Here is a 22557-nt window from a genome sequence, read left to right on the forward strand (position 1 = left end):
AAATAAAGGTCCACAAACAAATTGTGGATGGACGAACGGACAGGGGCGACGACAATATATGTTCTCATGCAGGGGCGGATTGGGGCCGGGAACCGGCCCGGGCTCCCGTGTCGGAGAGGTCCCTTTTACCGACCGCGGAGCGATTTGGTGGCATATGCGATTTGGTGGCATATCTGATTATAATCTCTGTCAAATTCAGCCAGCAGACCAGCTATCACCAAAATTTGCTGGGGCCTTAAAATTGAATTTTTTGGGATATACGAACCATTGGTAGACGTTTCTGGCGTACCCGCCCAAACAGGGTGCAGGTGATTTAATAATTAGTAAATTTGCGAGCGACAGTGTCGGCTGAATCCGATGAAATTTTCGGATGAAATTCGGAATCCCCATTGCAGGATTCCGAATTTCGGCCCACACCCAGCAAACCCGGCCCAGAAAGTCTATTATACCAGCCCATTCTAGACTCCAGTGATGGCGTGGCGGCCCGTTAAAGCCACCGGCCACATACAACATGATCATCATCGCTCCATGGCCGGTCCACTACCCCCGCCCCCGCTCCCCCCCCCCCATAATGTTCAGCAGAAAAAGGATTTTTAGACGAATTGGGCTAAATTATTTTTTTCATTTTTTGTCCGATCGCCCTATGGCCCAATCCTCCCCTGTTCACATGAATGAAAAGAACCACAGGTACCGTTTCGATAGACATGCCCACATCCCGATTCTAACATGTCACATGGTAAAGAAAGGTTATGTCAGTTTAAATTAAAATAATTATAATAATGACATAATAATTAAGTAGTAATCAACACAATAAATTAAACAGCTCATTATTGAGATAACCCAGGGGTCAGAGGCAGAAAGTTGCATGCTGATTTGGTCAATGGTGCCAATTCTCATAGCATAAACTATAAAAATTGATAAATGTCAAAATATGGTTCTAGTTCTCAAAAAATATTTAATTTTACCGCCATCTTCAAATGACAGTTACCTCCCCTGCAAATTATTAAATTGTTTTATCTTTTATATTAATCGAGACTTCATACTTGACATTCAGGTCTATAAAACTACTTCCGGTTCCTGACGACGTGTTAATCTCGAAGGAAGAAGTAAACCACTAGGAGAAAACGAAGTTGATTATCGAGATAATTATGTGGTTATAGCAGCTGTTGCTTATTATTAATACCATACTGTCTACAAGTCTTTAATAATGAGGCTATTTATCGCTTTAAATTTGTGTTTATTTGTATGCTTTGGACACTTGTTTGTGCCTATAAATTCTGATTCACAATCACATTCACGTGATGACAACACGTTACCAGTCGTTGTAAAATCTATTGATAATGCTAATAACAAAGACGTAGCGGAAACAAAAACTGTTAAACCTGAAAATCCTACTGATAATTTGAATCTGATTAATGGCACGACTGACAATAACAAAAACTCAACAGTTGACTGTAAAAACGGTCAAACGAACTGTACTAATGACAAAAAAACATTATATGGTAAATTCATAACCAAGATTACCGAAAACAAAGGCATGTTATTAAGGACTATGTATGTGTTAATAGCACTCACGTCAATTGTTGTCATATATTTTATGGTAAGGTCATTTAGGTAAGTTTTGACTTTTTATATGCTTTTATTAGTCTCATGAAATATTTCCAGTTTTCATCCATATATGGAAATGATTTACTGAATTTAATAACAGATTCTTATCGGTTCTGGCCTCTGTCCGTTACTGCCTCATCCTATACACAACTAATATGAAAATAAGGCTCCGCCCCCCCACCCACCTCAGTTCTAAGACTCAACGTCTATTCTTCACTGTCAAAAGGAATCATTTCTAGCGACATGCGACACAAATTTATAATAATCCAACACTATTTGCATGTAGAATTTAGCAATCCAAAAACACAAACTAAGATTGGTTTGAATTGATCCAGCATTGTGAAACTCAAGGTGGGGGGGTGGCGGTATTTAGTCAGAGTTTGCAGCCAAAACTGTATATGGTGCAAACATTCTGCCGACGAAGATGTGTTTGGTCTCCATGGATCTATTTATTAAATATAAATTGGGTCATTTTTGATAAAAAGAAAGTGTTTTATGGATGGGACAAGAAATAATCTCAGATTGCCTGCCCATATCTCATTTATTTCTCAACGGTTCTTCGTCAGGTTTTGATTTTTGGATTCTTTGGACAAATCCCATGGGCTCTGACTGAGGCTTTTTCGAAATTCTGAAGTTTTATCTTCAAAGATTTGCAAATATTTTCCTCAGCATTTTTTCGATAGTATTTGAGGTACTCTCCGTTGAGGTAAGTTGAAACTTGGCAGGAATACGGAAAACATTGATCCCTTCAAAATGACATATTTATAACTTTTGTGGCTGCTTCCGTAAATGACCGCGGCCCTCCGATTTTTCACGAACATGAATAGTTTTCTCCATATTAAAAATATACTAATGACATATTATGGTGGTGTTAGCTCCAGATATTATCTTTCATTTTCAGAGACCTTGTTCCATAACATTTTTAACCACTTTACAAAAATCTTCAAATCGATATTCAACCGCCATTTTGATTCCGATTTTCGAAAAAAAAAATTGTTTTGAACCTACTCCAAATGGCAACAATTCTTAGTGAGCCGATTTTTTTATTTAATTTCGATTTTTGTTTAACTTCGAAATTTTTTCAACTTTTGGCCTATCTGGTGTCCTAATATTAACCATTCAATGACCCCTGACCTTAGCATATACATGTACATGGTAAATCTATGCCCCCCCCCCATACATAGTGTATCAGTGTATTTAATTGCATTTATTCTGACATATTTTCATATTTTACAAGCATTTTTGACCTTTAACGCTGGTAAAATATTATAGCAGGTTTTTTGGGGGTTTTTTGAACAGAATTTGTTTTTGTTTTGCATTTATATCATAAACTTGGGGAGCAACTTGGATATACATGTACTGGATAAAATATTCAATATTTTGATACACACTAAAAGACAATAATATTTGTAAATTTCTGGTACTTTTTCTGCTGGTTTTCTATTTAACTATGGTCCTCCTTCTCTTAATATTACAAAAACTGAGATTGGCATGGGCCAGTGTTACCTAATTTTCACATGGAGCATGTAGGAACCAAAATAGCCAAAGTTTTACATTGAAAATTAGTATGAACAGGAGTTAGTATTGGCGACAGGTACATTTAGGAACACACAAATTGGGTTACTTCATTAAACCCAAATAAATACAGTAACAGTTGTTGTTTGCATTTTAATGTGACTTGCAATATTCACTGCACACAACTGTGTTTATTGCAACAGGTGGTCCAGCATTTTTATAAACTGTTTAGTTACCCAAGCGTCTATAATGGACAATTGGTATAAATTACACATTTGAAAGGACACTCGTACTGATTAGGCTTTTATTTAATTCAGGTGTTAATTTGATTTGCTGTTATAGATAGAATGTGGATCTTTAATAGAATATTGAAATTTTACTCCAATACATGTAGGCGTACATTTAGCTTAAGCCATTGTTAGTGTGTACTTGTAGTCTTGTAATGCAAACTGTAAATAGTTTTTATTTAAAGAAAAAAAAACTGGAATTAGTGAAGAAACTTAAATCCTGTTATAGATAGAACATGTATCTTCAATATTCTTCAATACATGTAGACTCCAATAGTATAAGCCATTGTTGGTGTGTAGTCTTGCATTGCAAACTGTCATCAGTTTTTATGTAATGAAAAAAAAAATGCTGGAATTAGGGAAGAAACTTAAATCCTATTTACTATATCAAAATTGAAATTTGATCATACATAATGCAGAGTAATCTTAGTCACCGTGGTAAATCAAGTTATATATGGTACATAATATGTACAACATATGAACACAATTTCCAAGGTTATATGTTCCACTTCTTTTAAAAATATATCCTACATTTATTTACTTGGATCATTCGTTGTTATCCAGGCTGTTCAGTTAACATATTTTGAAGGTTAGCCCAGTGGACTGATTTAATGTCTTGTCTGAAAACAACCTATATTCTATTTCAGTTTAGAATATTTCATTATCTAATTTGTAGAAAAATTGTATCAGACATTTTCTTCAAGAAATATGCATGAGCCAGTTTATCTGCTAGTCCCTCAGAAATTTTATTGATGAGATTAATGAACTAATGGTAATTTAGAACAGTGTTACCTGTATTTATGCAAATATATATTATATTTTATAGATCGAGACATAAAAGGAATAAGTCTCGTAAATATGGTTTGATAACCACACCTAATGATTTGGAAATGGCACCATTGGATCAAGATGATGATGAAGATGATGATATGACAGTGTTTGAGATGAATGGAATGAAGAAATAGTTTATATGCATGTAAGTTGGGTATTACATGCAAGTAGAAATGGTTTTCAAAGGGTGATGTGTAAGAAATATTAAATGTCATTTTTTTTCACTGAACTGGATAGGTATGACTATGACATGTATGAGAATTCAATAAAAATAACAGATTACTTGCACAAAATGTTTTTTCATGTAGCCGTCAAATGCAGTGCCTCATTTTGTGCAAATGAATAAATATTCTGTCACTAAATTAGATTTGCAGAGCTGTGTTATCCCATTCTGTTAAAATTACGAGCACATGAAATTATGTATACATAAATAAATATTTTTGGTTTGATTATAATAAGGTGGGTAAAAAATTCGATCAAAGATTTAATGTCCTTTAAGTGTAAATTTACAGTAAAAAGTATTTGCCCTAGGCAGTAGGCACAGATCAGATACTTCGGATTTATCCATTGTTAGTATTTAGTGAGAAAAGACGAATGTGGCTTTTAATTGTATGGTAGAATAGATTTTGAAAACAGAAACATTTACAGTTGACTAATCATAGCATTAATGTGAACATTTCAGTGCATAAACATAATACAGTCAAATGATAGGTTGATAAGAAAAATGCTGAGCAGTTCAGGGTTGGTTTTTTTTCATGTCCGTACATGTATCTTAATCTTGTATTGTATAGTAAAGTGAAGAGGGCATGCATGATTTCATCTCCACAAAGAACACAAATATACCCACATACATTCATAAATAGTGCCTGGGGAAATGTTAAATCTTCACAAACAACTTCATTACAGGACACAGAAACTTTCATCTACGTGTCCCGTTATATCTAATATATTTCATATACACCCACATATTAATATTTATAATTTAATAATTAAAGATACATTATGTAAGATTTAGATAAATAGCTGTCTGTTCTTGCTACATGTATAATAGTTCAAAAATCATTAAATGGCCAAACCGTTCTTATCTAGTCAAAATTTCAAGTATTCGATGGCATCACAATTTGATTATGGTCTTGTCATGTTAATAAATGTCTAATAATTTATACAACTTTTAAGGCCTAAAGAAAGGCCTGCAATGTGCAAATTTAGTTCTTTAATAATGTATCTTTAATAGTAATTTATTCATATATACAGCCAAACAAAATCTAACCAATGGCTGCTCTAAGACGCCTTACAAAACTTTGACATGGAATTGTTATTTCATTAAAACATACTTTAAAATAATTAAGATAAATTGTGCATGCATACATGTATATAGAGAACATGAAAATAGATATCAATAAATCACAGATCTATATATGAAACAATTTTAAAAAAAGAGATCACCTTTTTTTCATCACTATGTAGAATGTAGGGCTCACTGGAGAGGAGTCAACAAAGGTCTAGCCTGTTCCCCAAACCATTTTCAAATGGAATAAAATATTGTTTATAAAAATGTAGAACTCAGACTATGTGGTAAATGTGGAATTGACCTCCAGAAGCCAAATTTTGTGTTTTGAAAGAAATTTATCAAGTTTGTACTGCGCATTTCAATGTGAATGGCAATCAATTGCTCCTTATTAGGTACCGTAAACCATGTTTTGGTGCAGGCATTGATATGTTTCCATTGTAGAATATTTACTACACCAAAAATCAACACTTGCATCCTTCCAATAAAATCTTATGAGAGCATTATATTTTAACAATTTCTTTCTCACACCACCACACAAAGACAGTAAAGTAAAAGTTAGACAGTGATTTTTCACCTTTACCCTTAAACACATTGGGAATGATGTATTCTATAAATTCATAAATTGTTATTATGAATGTGAAGCTACAATCAAAAACCATTAGACCCCAAAACATAAAGTTTTACAGTTTTATTTAAAAGCCATCACAGATTTTATCAGTGTAATCATTTAGATCAAAGCCATACTATATAATAGGGAAAAAAAACAGAATTTACACATCCTTGAATTGACCTTCTCCTGAAACTCATCAGCCCTAATGTCGCTTTATGTTAATCAGACCAATCTATTACTTATTAATGTAATATATTTGTTAATTATAAGTTTGGGAGATCACGTGGCTAAGTGGGTAAGACACTGGCTCGCTAACCTGGAGGTCGGGTGTTCAATCCCTGCATTGGCCGAGAAAGTTCATCCAGATTTTCCGCCGTGGTTTCCCCTTGTCAGTGATGCAGGACGGAGGGCCTGACAAGGACAGCTGTCTAGTCCTTCGGAATAATGCGAAAAACTGAGTTCCCATGTATACATCGGAATGCACGTAAAGATCCCTTGGCAGATGGAATTCATTATAAGAGTAGGCGATAGTGCCGCTGTCCGGGCAAAATTTCCCTCATAGCACACTGTATGGCGTATGTCCGTCTTCATTAGCCCAGTATAGGAGCAGAACAGTAGGACGTTAAACCCCATTTAATTTCATATTATAAGTTTAAAAAATGTGACAATATTTTTATTATAGGTTCAGTGTTGGGAGTGACAAGTAAAACAACAAGTTAACAGATATCATCAAGTACAGAGTGTCTTTATTTCTGTCTCTTAACTCCATATTCAGTGTGTTTCTAGGATTCAGAACTCTTCCTTTAAAAGCCTTTCTTTTACAATAGCATATTTATTTAAACCAATTCTTGTCCAAACTATTCCAAAATGTTCATCAAGATAAATTTATATTTTAACTTTATTCCACAATTATTTATTTCACTTCAATTTTAGGTGCTTCACAAACTCATCAGTGACTGTTTAACATGTCACTCACTTTAAATTGTCATTTGAGCATTCTTTACATTTACGTAAGTTAAGTATTTGATTTTAAAGTGTGCAAGAAATATGCCCTAAAAACAAATTGAAATCTGTATATAATATTCGTAACACTTATGAGCTTATATATCCGGTTTCATTTTATCTGTATTAAGAGATTGAATGGAAATATGCTTAAATTCAAATAAGAACCACGGATGCACATGTGTTTAGTCATCATCATAACGTCGAATGATCATCGATGCTCATTTTATCTCTTGATTAACAAAACTCATTGTCTCCTGCAATTTTATCTCGTCAGTCAGTCTGTCTCTCCTTTTTGGCAGCAATCAAACTAGAGCTAAAATGTTAAAACTTTGTGTTTGTGTTTATTAGGAGAATGCCTTGACTGAGTCTGATGTTTAGTACTTTCTGCTCAGGCAAAGCAGAGATAAGCAATTTCATTGATCGATGCTTTGATTCTATTTAAATGACAGTAATGCAACTTGGTGTAGAGATTCGTCACATCAACACCTTGACTAAGTTAGTGAAGTGTATTTTCTGCTTAGGCTAAGTAGAGACTTCAATCTGATTGGTTGAGACTTTAGAAATTAATATGTCTCCACCTAAGATTAAGCAGAGATAAATAATTTAAATGGTTGCGCTTGAGACCATGACTAAGGTCGATCATGAGAATTTTCTGCTAGGGTTAAGTAGGGATAAGCTTTACAAAAACAAAAATATACAATATGTGTCATCTATTTATTATGAGATTGAAGTAGGGGACATCAGACTCACTGCTGGCTTGTTTCATGATTAGTGAGGGAGTATTTTGTGACTCCCAGAAGATATCTGGACCATAATTTTCTGACTAATGCTGTAATTGTACTATAAGTAGGTGCACTGTAATTATTTAGAAAATGATTTAATCTCCTCCACCTTATTTAGAAAAATTAAGTGATATAATTGCTCTACCATAGTGATTGATATGGTTATTTCATTTATTCCTTTATATTTAAAAATGCTCAATTTATTATTTTGTTTTAAAATTGGGTTGTATTAATTGATATTTAATGTTATAACATATATAAGATGTGTATATTGAAGTAATTGATGTATCTATATATATATATGTAAAGATTTATTATATATGTATAAATCGACCTATTTTTCTAATCAACTCCTATTTCATTCCATTATGAATCATTAATTTCTATCATTTATAATCATTATTGTATTTAGAAATCCTTGGCCCTGCTAATTTAACTCTTGGTACCCTATTTGTGTTCTTTTAAATAGACCACAGCTTTAGGGGTGTGGAAGTGTGCCGGCATCACTATGTTAATAGTCCTTCACGTTTAAAGTGCGCTTTCGCTCCAGCTCCTTTCAACACATCTCGACTTTCCTTTGCTGAAGTCATTAAATGCTCCTGCAAATTAGCTAAATCGCTCTACTAAATAGTGAGATTAATAAACTACTTTCGGTTTTTGTTTATTTTTAAACTGCATATGTTGGAGCTATCAGTTTTCATGATGATAATTCTGTCCAACCATATTCACCAAATATTAAACAAGACTTAACCATAAATACAATTTGACTCTCCCTAATTCAAGAAAAAGTAGAAGTACTCTTGCCATATAAGTACAAAGAGTTTTTACGGTAGCTTTTTTCTCATTTTTGAAATTGACAACTTTTTATGGCTGGCACAATTTTATAAACGTGAAGGACTGTATCTATCCACTAGGTTAAGAGTTAATAAGCTGGGTCTATTAGTTGATAACTTAGATGTATTAACAGTATTCTAACAATTGCTTCCAGTAAATTATTGTACTTTTATTTATGTTTTATAATCTATATATTGGTGTACATGTATGCATGTTTATGATTATTTGCAATCGTCAAACATCTTCAAATTTTAAAAGAGTTATGTATTTTTGAAATGTGGTTGTGTTGTCACCCCTGGCCGTAGGAAAACAATTCTTTGTGGACACTAAAGCAAGACGAGAAAGCCTTTTGATTTTCAACGATTTCCAATAATTACATTCAGAGTTTTGGCCCTTGATCAGTTTAGAAATTTTTAAACTCCTAGATGGGCATCCCCTCAAGTATTAGTGATGGTCATATTTAACATAGTATTATTAATTAATAAGAGTTGTATAGGGTAAATTTTGTCTATACTACATATAGGCCTCCTAGTCTTATTACAAGCAGATATTATATTTGTAACCCGGTTTCCAACATTTTTAACCGGGAATGTCTTTCATTGATGAAAACCACAAATCTGGTTAGATAAACAAAAAGCACAAATCTGATTAGATTTACCACATAAATGAATAACTGGACTGTATTTATTATTAGAGAAATCCATAGCATAAAATCTTTAACATAAATTATTGGTGCATGATTAACTTATTTCTGCCCATATATATGAATGTAAAAATATGTAGATTAACAATCTGAAAAGCATTCCAATCCTTGGACCACGATTTAATTGTAGATTTCTATGTATTGATGAATTAATTTTATATAATTTCTTTGCATAATTATTAATATTTGGTAGTACCTGCCCAATTGTTACCTAAATACATGTGGCACAACTGTTAAGATTTTCAATTGAATTCGGTCCACCATAATTTTATATTTGTTAATTAATATTGTGTACTTTTGTTAATGACTTGTATTACCTTGTCTTTATTTTTTCTTTTTTCGTTTTGTGCAATACATTGTAATAAAATTTGGTTAATTTCATGAAAGTGTTCTCAGAGGTTTTTCCCACCAGATGACTATGCACACTTCCCGGTGGGTTAGGCATGAAAAATCCTAATAGTTCTTGCATATCCCATGCTGGGATCCGGCCCATTCGACCAATATTACAGATACCACTGCATTTGTCAGTTGTAATCTGATTAAAACACAGATCCTATTTTGTTTCTTTTTTATACACCCACATGGAAATCTGGACGTATATTGCTGTCGTCCACAATTTCTTGTAAATGCTCTAACGCCAAAAGTTATCATCCGATTGTTTTAAAATTGATATATACTATTCAAAAAAAGTAGGGGATATTTGATTTTTAAGTGTTATTAAAGTCACCTAATGAAACTGACGAAGAAACAAATGACAAAATGAAATGAAGTTCACATTCATCGATTTATTCCAAATGATCGTTAGACTAAGTAAGGCACAAACTGACCATTATAAGGGTAAAATGATACCCGGGGTCAAACAGCAAAGTTACCACAGCATCACAACCAAGTCAGTAACGGGTAAATCCTCCTCTGTTTGCCAAACAAGCATTGATCCGACGTGGCATACTCCTAATGAGACGTCTACGGTCATTTTGGTCCAGATTGTCCCATTCCTGTTGCAACGCAGCAGCAAGTTCTTGGACATTGGCAGGACGTTGTTGACGTTGACGTAACCTCTGTCCAAGCATGTCCCAGACATGCTCGATGGGGGAGAGGTCGGGACTCAGTGCTGGCCAAGGTAATGTGGTGATGTTCTGTTGTTGGAGGTAACCTGTAACGATCCTGGCCCTGTGACATCTTGCGTTGTCATCCTGGAAGATGAAACGGCGGCCATGACGTCGTGCGAACGGCACAACATGGACTGCCAAGATGTTGTCCCGGTAGTACTGGCCTGTAACACGCACCCTGCAACAACATGTAAAGCCGTTCTTCCAGCAACAGTAATGCCTCCCCACACCATAACAGAACCACCCCCAAATCGATCATGTCTGATGACGTTAACGTCTTGGAAGCGCTCGTTTCGACGACGCCACACCCTCCTACGTCTGTCCAAAAAATCAACAGTGAACCTTGACTCATCTGAAAACATCACATTGCTCCAGCGTCGATTATCCCAGTGTTGACGATCCCTACACCAACGACGTCTTGCCTGAATGTGATGATCTCTCAAACAAGGGATCACGCGAGGACGTCGGGCGCGAAGGTGACCCCTATGCAGTCGATTCCGAATCATTTGGCCACTCACTGTCACACCAGTGTCTGTTTGAAGACGAACGCTGATCTGATTTGCTGTGATGACACGATTTCTCAAGGCCAAGGTACGGATAAATCGATCCTGGGCTTGAGTTGTCGCCCTGAGCGTGGTCTGTCCTGTACAGATTGTGTATCACGGTATCTGGACCATAGCCTGCTTATGACAGACTGAGAAACATTCATCGTCCGTGCCACAACCGCCTGTGTTGTGCCGATCTGTAGCATGCCAAGGGCACGTAACCTTTCATTTTGGGTAAGCCGACGCATATCAAAATTTGTTTTCTGGTCACTAAAACAATTAAACTGATGTTTCCACCATGGAATTCAATGCCACAATGACTAACATTCAAAGTCAGAGTCGTGCAAATCTTGGGTTGGACCCCCATGATGATCCCAAGCATCACCTGCATTCCATGCGGTAGCTATTGGTGCGTTTGGGCGTCACATGTAACTGGAAATGTTTCTTCTGTTAAGTTCTATAGTGACTTTTTTCGTAGTCATTTGCATATTTTAGTATTATGCCCCCAAAATCAAATATCCCCTACTTTTTTTGAATAGTATATGTTGAATTTCAGCAATTCCCCTTAATTACTTATAGAGTTAGACCCTTGTTTCAATTTGTTGCACCTTGTAAACGCTCTAACATCCAAAGATATTTGCCGATCTGTATGAAATTTATATGCGTCATTTAAATTAGTGAAAAGTAGAATTCTATTGAACGTCAGCAATTTCTGTTAATAACTTCTAATAACCCTTGTGAATGCCGATCTGTATGACATTTGTATGCATCATTTAAGTTAGTAAAAAAGAAATATCCTATTGAATTTCAGAAATTTCCGTTAATTTCATCTAGAGTTCTGGCCTTGTTTCACTTTGTTGAATGCTCCAACGCCTAAAGTTATCATCCCATCTTCGTGAAATTTATACACATTTAAATTAGTGAAACGAAGAATCCTATTGGATTTCATCAATTTCTGTTGATTACTTCTAGAGTTATGGCCCTTGCTTCACTTTCTTGCACCTTGCGAATGCTCTATCATCAAAAGTTATTTACCGATCTGTATGAAATTTATATGCAGCATTTAAATTAGTAAAAGGAAGAATCCTATTGAATTTCAGCAAGTTGAGAACGGCAAGAGGAACTTGTCGAAACTAGTGTGAAATAAACCCAGTGATTGTTTTCCATATAAATTTGTGTTTTATATCATGCTCAATTACTAAATGCCGTATAAGGATTTAATTATCTTTCTGTCACTGGAACTTGTATCAACCACACCTACAGATCTGAACCCCATTTGCACAGTTAAGTTGTCAGTGTTTTCCGCCGTATAGTAGTTTGCCCTTATTAGTGGCACAGGACAGGGCTTTGCAAGGAAAACCTGTACGCATTTGACAGCATGTAAAATGATCTCGGGATTACCGTCCTACATCAACTGGGATTATGAAGAGAGACATACGTCATAGAGAGAGAAATGGGGTTTAACGTCCACTTGACACAAACTATGTCATTTCGGGACTAACATATGGTTTAATTTTATTTCAATAATTTGTTTGCGCGTAGGGGTCTTTAGCAGTGGGAGGAAACTGGAGAACCCAAAGAAAACCCACGAGGTTGGACAGGCGACCCTACTCCTTGTCACATACAACCGGTTAATTGAAACCCCACCAGTTGACTCATTACAGAATTGTATGATACAGCGCGCACATGCTAACCCATTCAGCCATCCAACACCCCCCCCCCCCCAATACGTCATAGAATGTGCTATGAGGAAAGATTTGCCCCGACAACGGCGCTACAGCCTACTCTTATATTGAATTCCAACTGTCAATGTTTCTTTCACGTGTGCAGGACCTCAGTTCTCCATCTCATCCAAATGACTATATGTTGTCCCTTGCCAGGCTCATTATCTATTTTGTAACTATTTAAGGGAGAACTGTGAGCTCTTTATCTAAATCTTACATAATGCATTTTGAAGCAAACGTTACTTAAGTTCCAGGATCATTTCAATTCAAAGGAAAAGACAACTGCATCTTTCCAAAAGGCTTTTATTTAGAAGTCAAATGTAATCAGACATCTATTTTTTTCCTTTAGCAGGTGCTGCTTTTTTGGCGGGTGCCTTCTTGGCTGCCTTCTTTACTGGCTTCTTGGCCTTTGGAGCTTTTGGCTTTTTCAAACCCTTCTTTGCCAAAAATGCCTTTCTTTTAGCAGCATTCTTCTGAATCTTCTTGGATTTAGGGGCCTCTTCCACTGGTGGTAACTGTAACAAAATGAAATTCTATTCAACAACAGATCTATTATATCCATTAACTGATCTTATAAATATAAAATTCTATCTTTAGTTAATCAATTCAATACTATTTAAGATCAAGATATACTTACACCACGTTTCTTATTCAAGATATTGGTTCTTTCACGTTCACGTTTTTCTTCTATTTTCATCTGGACTTTAGCATAAGGATTAAGACGAATCATAACAGAACGATTTTTCAAAGGATTCTTTTTCAAAACTCGTCTTCTACGATTATGACTGAAATGAAGCAATAGAATAAAAGTTCTAGATCTGATATTAAACTGGAGTCTAAATATTTGAAAATATATAATAAACAAAATTGAAATATTTAAAAGACATTCCTTTCAGAATATATCTAAATGGTCAGAATTTTGATCCTTCAGGGCAGAATTGTTTAATAATATGGTTTAAATAGCTATATCATTGTATTGGTCATATAAATATTCAAATGTGAATAAATTTTCAAGGCTATGCAGACATGTCTTCTTCAATATCAATTAAAACTGATGGAATTCAATCTATTTTTGTCTATGAAATATTTATTAATACTAATTAAATGAAATAAACAGTATTAAAATATACTGATTTGAAACATTTATGTTTCTAGAAACATAATCCAGAAATTGATAATTTGAATAATATCTGAGAAGTAAAACCATTATCATGTTTGACCACCAAGTAACTGGTTTTGACAAATTCGAATAACATTTAGAACTTGTTCAGTGTAAGACTTTGTTTATGCTCATTTCATGAAAGGAATTAGATTTGCAGAGATGGATGACCTAACTACCCTCAAAAGGGATATATCTTTAAAGTTAAAATAAAACTTACATTGCTGGTCGTACAACTGATGTTATTTCATCACTCCTCAATAATCGCATAAGATCAGTATTTGTCATTTTAGTTGATGGTAAACTGAAATGCATTAAAACAGAAAACATAAATTGTTTGTTCTATTTCGAAATATATTTTGATCTGCATTAATAACTACCGCACATAGAATTATATTTTGTTGTAAATGCCAAGATTTGCATTAATAATTATATCATTTTAATGCAAGCAAAGAAACCTACTTAAAATGTTTTTTCTCGGTTGATGATTTTTTCCATGTTCCATATATATTATCTAAAGCTCTGAATGCTCCTTCTGTCCAAATAGTGAAACGACCAACATGTCCACCAGGAGCAACTTTTAAAAGATTTAGTCTAGAAACATCAAGTAATGTGACACCTGCAATAGATAATTTATATTGTTAAACCATACACTTTTTGATAAAGATAGCATCAACAAGCATAAATTTAATGACCTACAAAATTAGAATTTCTTTTGCTATGGCACCAACAATCAGAAAATGCTGGGCGCAACAACATGAAAAGACCATAACTGAAATTTCTTCAATAAGGCCAATATTTTCAAAACTGAGCCTTTGTCAAAATGTGTATGAAATACCAAATTATAAAGGTAAACAACTATAAGGGTTTTGCCATAGATCGTTAATTCCGCGAACTGTATCCCATTAAAATCAAACAATGAAACTTTGGCAACGTCCAAATTTAACAAAGATCAAAAGCAATTTTGATCTGTGGCATAATTCAACCAATTTACTAACCTGGAACATTTCTAAATGCGCGACAGATACCATTATTTTTATTAAAAACTACAAGTGGACCTTTTCTCATAAGTTGACGTCTGTTCCTCAATTTACCTTTACCTGGTCGCATACGTTTGGATGCATAAACCTTTAAGATAAAATTAGACAATCATTAACTAACAATTTATAAGAGAGAGAGAGAGAAATGGGGTTTAACGTCCACTCGACACAAACTAGGTCATTTCGGGACTAACATGGTTCAATTTTATTTCCATAATTCGCTTGCGCGTAGGGGTATTTAGCGGTGGGAGGAAACCGGAGGACCCGGAGAAAACCCACAAGGTTGGAAAGGCGACCCTACTCCTTGTCACGTACAACCGGGGATTCGAAACCACGCCAGTTGACTCAATGACAGACTTAATGATACAGTGCGCACATGTTTACCACTAAGCCATCCAACCCCCCTACAATTTATAAGCTTTTTTAAAATACATACAACACAATTTATCAAACTACTTCAGTAAAACTTATAACAAAAAGTTATTGCAAGTTTAATTTTTTAGATAATATTTTTATTTCCAAGACAAAAACTTGTCTGTTTGAATGCAAACTAAAAGTAAGCAGTAGTATCGCTGTCAATGCGAAATTTCCCTGTAGGTCAAAGCATTGTGTATGCCCATTTTCATTAGCCTGGATGATGCATAAACCCCACTTTATTTCATGTAATACAAATGTCTTCACGTATTATATTGTGTCCTGTCCACAGGTTTCTCTTGTGTAACTGTTAATGTGTGTTGCAGTCCTCCTGCAATTACTATTTATTAAGACATTAGAATTACACTAGAGAAATCAATGTACATTAATATACCTTTTGAATGTCAACCCAGGCCTTGAGTTTTTTCATCAGTTGAACTGCTTCTTTTGTTCTCTTGAATTCTTCAATTTTGTCAGAAATAACAAGTGGTACTTCAGAAATCTCTTCAATTCTGTGACCTGAAATGTTTTATCAGAAGAAATAAGAGATTATCCCTATTACTTCTATATGTAGATCTGTTAACACTGGCTTTTTTTTATGATTAATTCCTTTTTAGAAATTTCAAAATGGGTTATGTTTAAATGACGTGAAAAGTATTCTTTGGACAAAATTAAGTAAACTGTACCTTTAGACATAACAAGAGCTGGAATTCCAGTAGCAGCAACAGCAGAACAGATGGCATATCTTTTCTGTGTCACATTGATTTTACGGTGCCATCTTCTCCATGTCTTGGTAGGAGCAAACATTCTACCACCTCGGCACATGTTTCCAAATGCTCCCTGACCTGAACGGTGAGTACCACCTCCACGGACACGAGGAATACGAGCGACGGCTCTACCAGTACCCCAAGATTCAGCAGATGTTTGATGACCTGCAAAATACGTAAACACAGCAAATGTTAATGAAACATTAAAAATAAAACAATTAGCTCAAGTATGAAATATTCAGAACTTTATTATACTGACAATTAAAATTGATCTTTTACCTGCTTTCTGGGAGACGGCATATGGTTGCCTTGTGTTCTTCAGCATTTCAAAATGCACAAAGTTGACAACATCTGGCCTTATAGGAGCTCGGAACACAGCTGGGAGAGCAATATTGGTACCAGTTCTCTCTCCCTTTTCATTGTAAACAGACACTAAAGGTCTTGCCGCCGACTGAAATACAGAAATATTCATTGTTAAGTAAACTTTCTGTCAATTACAAGGGGAAGAATTTTCACGCTGCTAACTTCCATGCTGCTGCTAATTTGAGAGGTCAGTGCAGACATTGTTTGTTACAGACTAAGTCCCAGACATCCTGCCTTAGATGGACCAATCAGAGAGAAGTTTTAGCATCCACTCAACATCCTAGGCAGAGGTCACAGTGGATCAATTTCGAGTTCCATAAAAATATGAAGACATTCCAAAATTTTGCGTTTTTGCCCTCTACATATGCTGGACTTGCAGCCCCTCAAAATACTCAATATAAGTAAGTTTAAGTATTGAATGTCTGGATAAAAATACCTATTGACTGATTGAGACTACAGTAGCAGTGTGTAAATGCCGCATAAAGCAATTAGATTGATGATGTGTAGCATACATGTACCTACATGTACAACAAAGATATAAATTATAATAATAATAGAATAACTTTATCGGTAATCTACTTAGGCCACCTAAAAAAAAATAGTTGGTGATCGTCCTTTTTTTCAAAAAATGTGGGAGGGAGGGAGGTTTTTATTTCTTTCTTTTTTTAATGAATATACAGAATAAGCAATATACTTCAGGAATATTAACCTTTTATTTCATGTCAACACATAACTCATCTGCATATAAAGCCGCTGATCGTCATTTGAATTGTTCAGATTAATTATTTAAACTTTAGATATTCCGGCTTGGGTTTAATATCAGATAATATAAAGAGATTTATAACTGAATAGTGTTGTCACGATTACAAAATTCTTGAATCGGTTAATCGGCCAGCCAAATATCGTATCGGTGTCGATTAATCGGATGTCGTATAAATCTATAATGGCATTATGTCTGTACTGCGCTCCGTGGTTTTTTTCTTGTGATTTTTTTTTAATAAGTAAATTATAAAATGGCGCATGAACACTGAATAGCTGATTGTATATCAATGTAGTACATTTCGTTGAGTTTGTCCTAAATAGATGTTGGAATAAATTGTTTAAATTGGCAATAAACAACATTTACTAAGTCATTAGTTTTGATATTTAATTACGCGATTGAGATGAGTAAGACAGTCCTGTGTTCTGACTTACCCCCACAGCTTTAACTACTAATTAAATATCCAATACTGGCAATAGATTACAATTCACTAGTACAACAATTCCCGTACATAATATTTTAACATATATAGCGATAATCATATTGACGAAAAACAACAAGAGAAGCCGCGGAAGACAGCAAAAATAGAAAAGAACACGTGTCATTTAAAAAGACGGCAACATATGCCGAGGGGGGCGAATAGAAGATCCTCGTACACAGGATAGAGGAGTCTCGTACACAGCAACGGCACATTCTGATTGTGAATTAAATAATAAATTACAGCTGGATTTAAAATTAATTTATACTGGAGCAGTGTTTTCTTCTTTATAAAACGGTATTTTATTAAAATTACATTGGCAGTTTATCACTCATAAAAAGGCATAGCCAACTTCCCTGTCTCGAGCGGCATGCATTCAGTCCATGTATTATAATGCCAATGATTATCATGTCCGTTGTTGACAGCTATTTCGTGCCAAAATCAACCATTTTACACATTTCGTAGTAAGATATGCCTAATATGGTAGGCGAAGAATTCCATGCGACATTGAGATCGTGCCACTGTAAATGGGAATTTCTGTATAGTCTCAAACGACGTACTTACGTAGGGCCCTACTTTCTATACGGTTTTAATAGGCAGCAATTTAGCAGTGTGTTTAGCAGACAGTAAAAGTCAAACATTATATGTAATTGTATAAATATAAATTGGATGAAACGACAAACGATTTTTCAAAATGTGAATTGGTTTGAGCTAGAAACCGAATCGACTACGACTAAACCAATTAATCGTGACAACCCTATAACTGAACACTTAGGCCTATAGGTGGTGCTGACTGGTTTAATGTTGCAGGATATCAAATGTTGCAAAATTTTCAATTCATATCATGTCTTTGGACTGATATTCTTTGTAGACATTCAACTTTCATAATATTGTATTTTGTGAAAAGTAAGACCAGACGAACCCGTAAAGTGTGTGAAAAAAAAAACTGAAAAAACAAGCCAACAGTGAGGCTGATGTCCCCCGCCAAAATACCAAAATAAATAGATGACACATTAATTTATCGCACATTTATTTTTTTTAAAGTATCAAGCAATCAAACTGATTATCAACTATACACTTAAGTTTCATCACTCTCTATCAAAGTTATCTTGTCCTAAAGCATCAACCAACAAGGCATTGACCTAAGGCTGACCTTAAAAATATCTTTGTTTCGCCTAACGCGACCGACTAACTAAAACCACCCCCGACTTAAATTATTTTATTGCACTTTTCCACGATCTTTTTATTTTATTTTGTGTGTCAACCTGAAATATATCACGAGAGTTATTTCCCTTTACTATGGCTATGGTTTGATTCATTATTGAAACTGGTTGATCAAGACGAAAGCGTCATAGGTGTCGCTTCTCAACAAAATGGTTGCAGACGAATACACGTCCATTCCCACGAAATGATTCTGCTTCTATGTCTGTGGTGCGTAGTTTTAAACATGACGACGATATTTTCAATATCCGTTTTCGAGAAAAATGAAGGCACAACCCGCAGTATCGTTAAAAACGTGTTGAAGGAGTTTCACACTTCAAGTTCGTGGCAAATCGTTTGCGAGTCGGGCATCACGAAAAATTCCCGATGTCATTCACTCATTTATTTTTTTGCCAATTGAATAAAGAAGACGAATGTTTCCACCCGGAAAATTATTAAGTTCGTTACTTTTTACGTCAGACCCCAAATTCATTAAACAAAATTAATGAATCTGTAGTATACAGCTAATAAGTTTTCTGTATTGATTTTACTAACTTTAAAAAAAAAATCTGAAAAAAAACCGACCTACCGACCCTTCTCCTCGATTGTGGGTCGGGTTTGGTGAAACAAAGATATTTTTAAGGTCAGCCTAATCAACACATACACCAAGTTTGAACATTCTAGCTCAATTAGGAAGAGAGTTATCGTGCCCCAAAGTATCAACCAATCAAATTGCTTATCTCTGCTTACCCTAAGCGGAAAATGCTCATCTAATCAAATTGCTTATCTCTGCTTACCCTAAGCGGAAAATGCTCATCTTCGAACTCCATCAAGGCATTGACCTAATCAACACATACACCAAGTTTGAACATTCTAGCTCAATTAGGAAGAGAGTTATCGTGCCCCAAAGTATCAACCAATCAAATTGCTTATCTCTGCTTACCCTAAGCGGAAAATGCTCATCTTCGAACTCCATCAAGGCATTGACCTAATAAACACATACACCAAGTTTGAACATTCTAGCTCAATTAAAAGTTATCGTGTCCCAAAGCATCAACCAATCAAATTGCTTATCTCTGCTTACCCTAAGCGGAAAATGCTCATCTTCGAACTCCATCAAGGCATTGACCTAATCAACACATACACCAAGTTTGAACATTCTAGCCCAATTAGGAAGAGAGTTATCGTGTCCCAAAGCATCAACCAATCAAATTGCTTATCTCTGCTTACCCTAAGCGGAAAATGCTCATCTTCGAACTCCATCAAGGCATTGACCTAATAAACACATACACCAAGTTTGAACATTCTAGCTCAATTAGGGGGATCACGTGGCTAAGTGGGTAAGGCGCTAGCTCGCTAGCCTGGAGGTCGGGTGTTCGATCCCTGCATTGGCCGAGAAAGTTCATCCAGATTTTCCGGCGTGATTCTCCCTTGTCAGTGATGCAGGACGGAGGGGCTGACAAGGAAAGCTGTCTAGTCGTTCGGATGGGACGAAAAACCGAGGTCCCGTGTACACATTGGCGTGCACGTAAAAGATCCCTTGGCAGTTGGAATTCGATATAAGAGTAGGCCGTAGTGCCGCTGTCCGGGCAAAATTCCCCTCATAGCACACTGTATGGCGTATGCCCGTCTTCATTAGCCCAGGTTAGGAGCAGAACAGTAGGACGTTAAACCCCATTTCATTTCATTTCATTTCATAGCTCAATTAGGAAGAGAGTTATTGTGTCCCAAAAAGTGTGACGGACAGACAGACGGACAGACGAACCCATTTTAATAGTCCCCTGCTTTCTTCGAAAGGCGGGGGACAAAAAACATTTTGCATAATGACTTACGATCACTAGATCTAATGATCAGTCGATTTAGTCATTCATACCACCAATGGCCATTCCTAAAAATCTGTTACATTTATTCGAGAGACTGTTCCATGTCATTCAGAATCGGCGAGACGTATTCCCATCTTAACATATAGTTCCAGGTTGTATTGTATTCAAATTATTTTATTTGGTGCTGTACGCGTGCAAACGAAAATGTCGGCCATTTCATTCAGTCCTACGCATTTGAACACGTGTCAATAATTATATCCACTTCATTAATTCTTGCGCTTAGGAATTTCTTAGTCTGGCTACATTTTGTAACTTTAACCATTGGTTTTAACCATCGTAAGAAGGTAAATTTTGAAAATAAAAAAAAATTCTGGTCGGGTAGAATTTTCTGGGCGGGCGGGGACGATCACCAACTAATTCATTTTAATATCGCCTTATCTAAACATGATTATTCTCATATTGGGGAAATTTTCTCTGCATGTGAATTATGCAGCATCCCCAACAATATTTGTGTTTATTTGGAAGAAATTGCACGAAAAACACATATTACTATTAGTATTAACGCGACTGTGACCTGGTCCTAGGTCATTTTGGGACTAACAACACATAATTTGGTTGCACGTCAGTGAAACCGGAGAAAATCCCAGAGGTCGTTCATGCGACCACAGACCTTGTCCCTTACAAGCTTGGGCCTGGAACCATCACACCTGACTCAATGACAGGCCCTGTGATCTAAAGCCATGGCGCGGACACACATTCTCTTAATCCGCCCTGCCAACCACGACCCACGTGCCAAGGAGTTTGCTGAACTGTTACAGAGAAGCAATCAGTGTCGATAAATAAGCAATTACCTACACCGAAACGGGCTATATTCATAAATATTTATTTATTAAAGAATACGAGTTATTATTAACCTCACCATTATTAATTTTGCGTGTTGCTTTATTCAACACGTTGTGTTTCAATGGCCAATAATATGTAAAAGGACGTGTTTGAGGATGGTGGCGGATGAATTTAAAATATAACACAATCCTGATTATATTTAATTTAAAAATAATAGTTTGAATTTTCCATTAAATATAAGTTGAAATCAATGACCTTAATACTTTTATTTGTATCGAACATATCATTTTATCAGTTTTGAAGATTCAATATATTGAATCTACTTTTGAAGCGAATGTATAATTTTAAGGCGTAAACCGTTTGGTCGGTTCACATAATATTTACTACCCATACAATATTATCCGGTGCCGCATCATTCCCATTTTGCCTCCATTCCATTTTATATTTTTAGCTCTAGTGAAAGCAAACCAGATATTTATCTATTTGGTTCTCTGTTTTCATACGGTACCTATTGTCTAACAGCCAAGAATCATTTTATGAAGATTTATTTATTTTTTTATTTTATTTTTGTCATTGATATCGTTCTAGTGGAGTAGATATAGACCTATGCTTATTCATTACTACGTCGTCTATAAGTTCTTTTGAGTCCCGTATTGAATATAGATATGCATTCCCGTCGACGCGGATACAGTAGGGATCAGGGGTGACGGTTCTTTCACTAATGGGGACGAATCTTGGCATTAACATTGTTTACGATATTATGTTTAAATAGATTAGTTTGTCAATTCTCTTTAAACTTGCTATATCCCTATTCTTCAATTATATTTATCCTTTTTTGGTTCTCGTAGGCCTAATACTACACTTGC

At 35.4% G+C, this 22557-nt stretch overlaps 1 protein-coding gene across 1 annotated transcript; it reads right to left on the reverse strand.

Moving 5' to 3' along the window:
- Positions 1 to 13130: 13130 nt before the first annotated feature.
- On the reverse strand, positions 13131 to 21856 carry LOC126818194 (60S ribosomal protein L4). The gene is made up of 9 exons (XM_050545463.2): positions 21768 to 21856; positions 16504 to 16675; positions 16144 to 16389; positions 15852 to 15976; positions 15002 to 15131; positions 14466 to 14622; positions 14224 to 14307; positions 13482 to 13629; positions 13131 to 13359 (listed from the first exon to the last, which is right to left on the reverse strand). Exons 1-9 carry the CDS (start codon positions 21768 to 21770, stop codon positions 13177 to 13179), a joined length of 1248 nt encoding a protein of 415 aa, XP_050401420.1. The 5' UTR covers positions 21771 to 21856; the 3' UTR covers positions 13131 to 13176.
- Positions 21857 to 22557: the final 701 nt, after the last annotated feature.

This window comes from Patella vulgata, chromosome 4, assembly GCF_932274485.2.
Source record: "Patella vulgata chromosome 4, xgPatVulg1.2, whole genome shotgun sequence".
Lineage (NCBI taxonomy): Eukaryota > Metazoa > Mollusca > Gastropoda > Patellidae > Patella > Patella vulgata.

What these genes read in the sequence shown, in the direction of transcription:
- LOC126818194 (XM_050545463.2), bottom strand. An exon ending in TGCCGTCTCCCAGAAAGCAG is followed by an intron (nt 16,390 to 16,503) that starts GTAAAAGATCAA and finishes CGTATTTTGCAG; the next exon opens with GTCATCAAACATCTGCTGAA. An exon ending in TCTTGAATAAGAAACGTGGT is followed by an intron (nt 13,360 to 13,481) that starts GTAAGTATATCT and finishes ATTTTGTTACAG; the next exon opens with TTACCACCAGTGGAAGAGGC.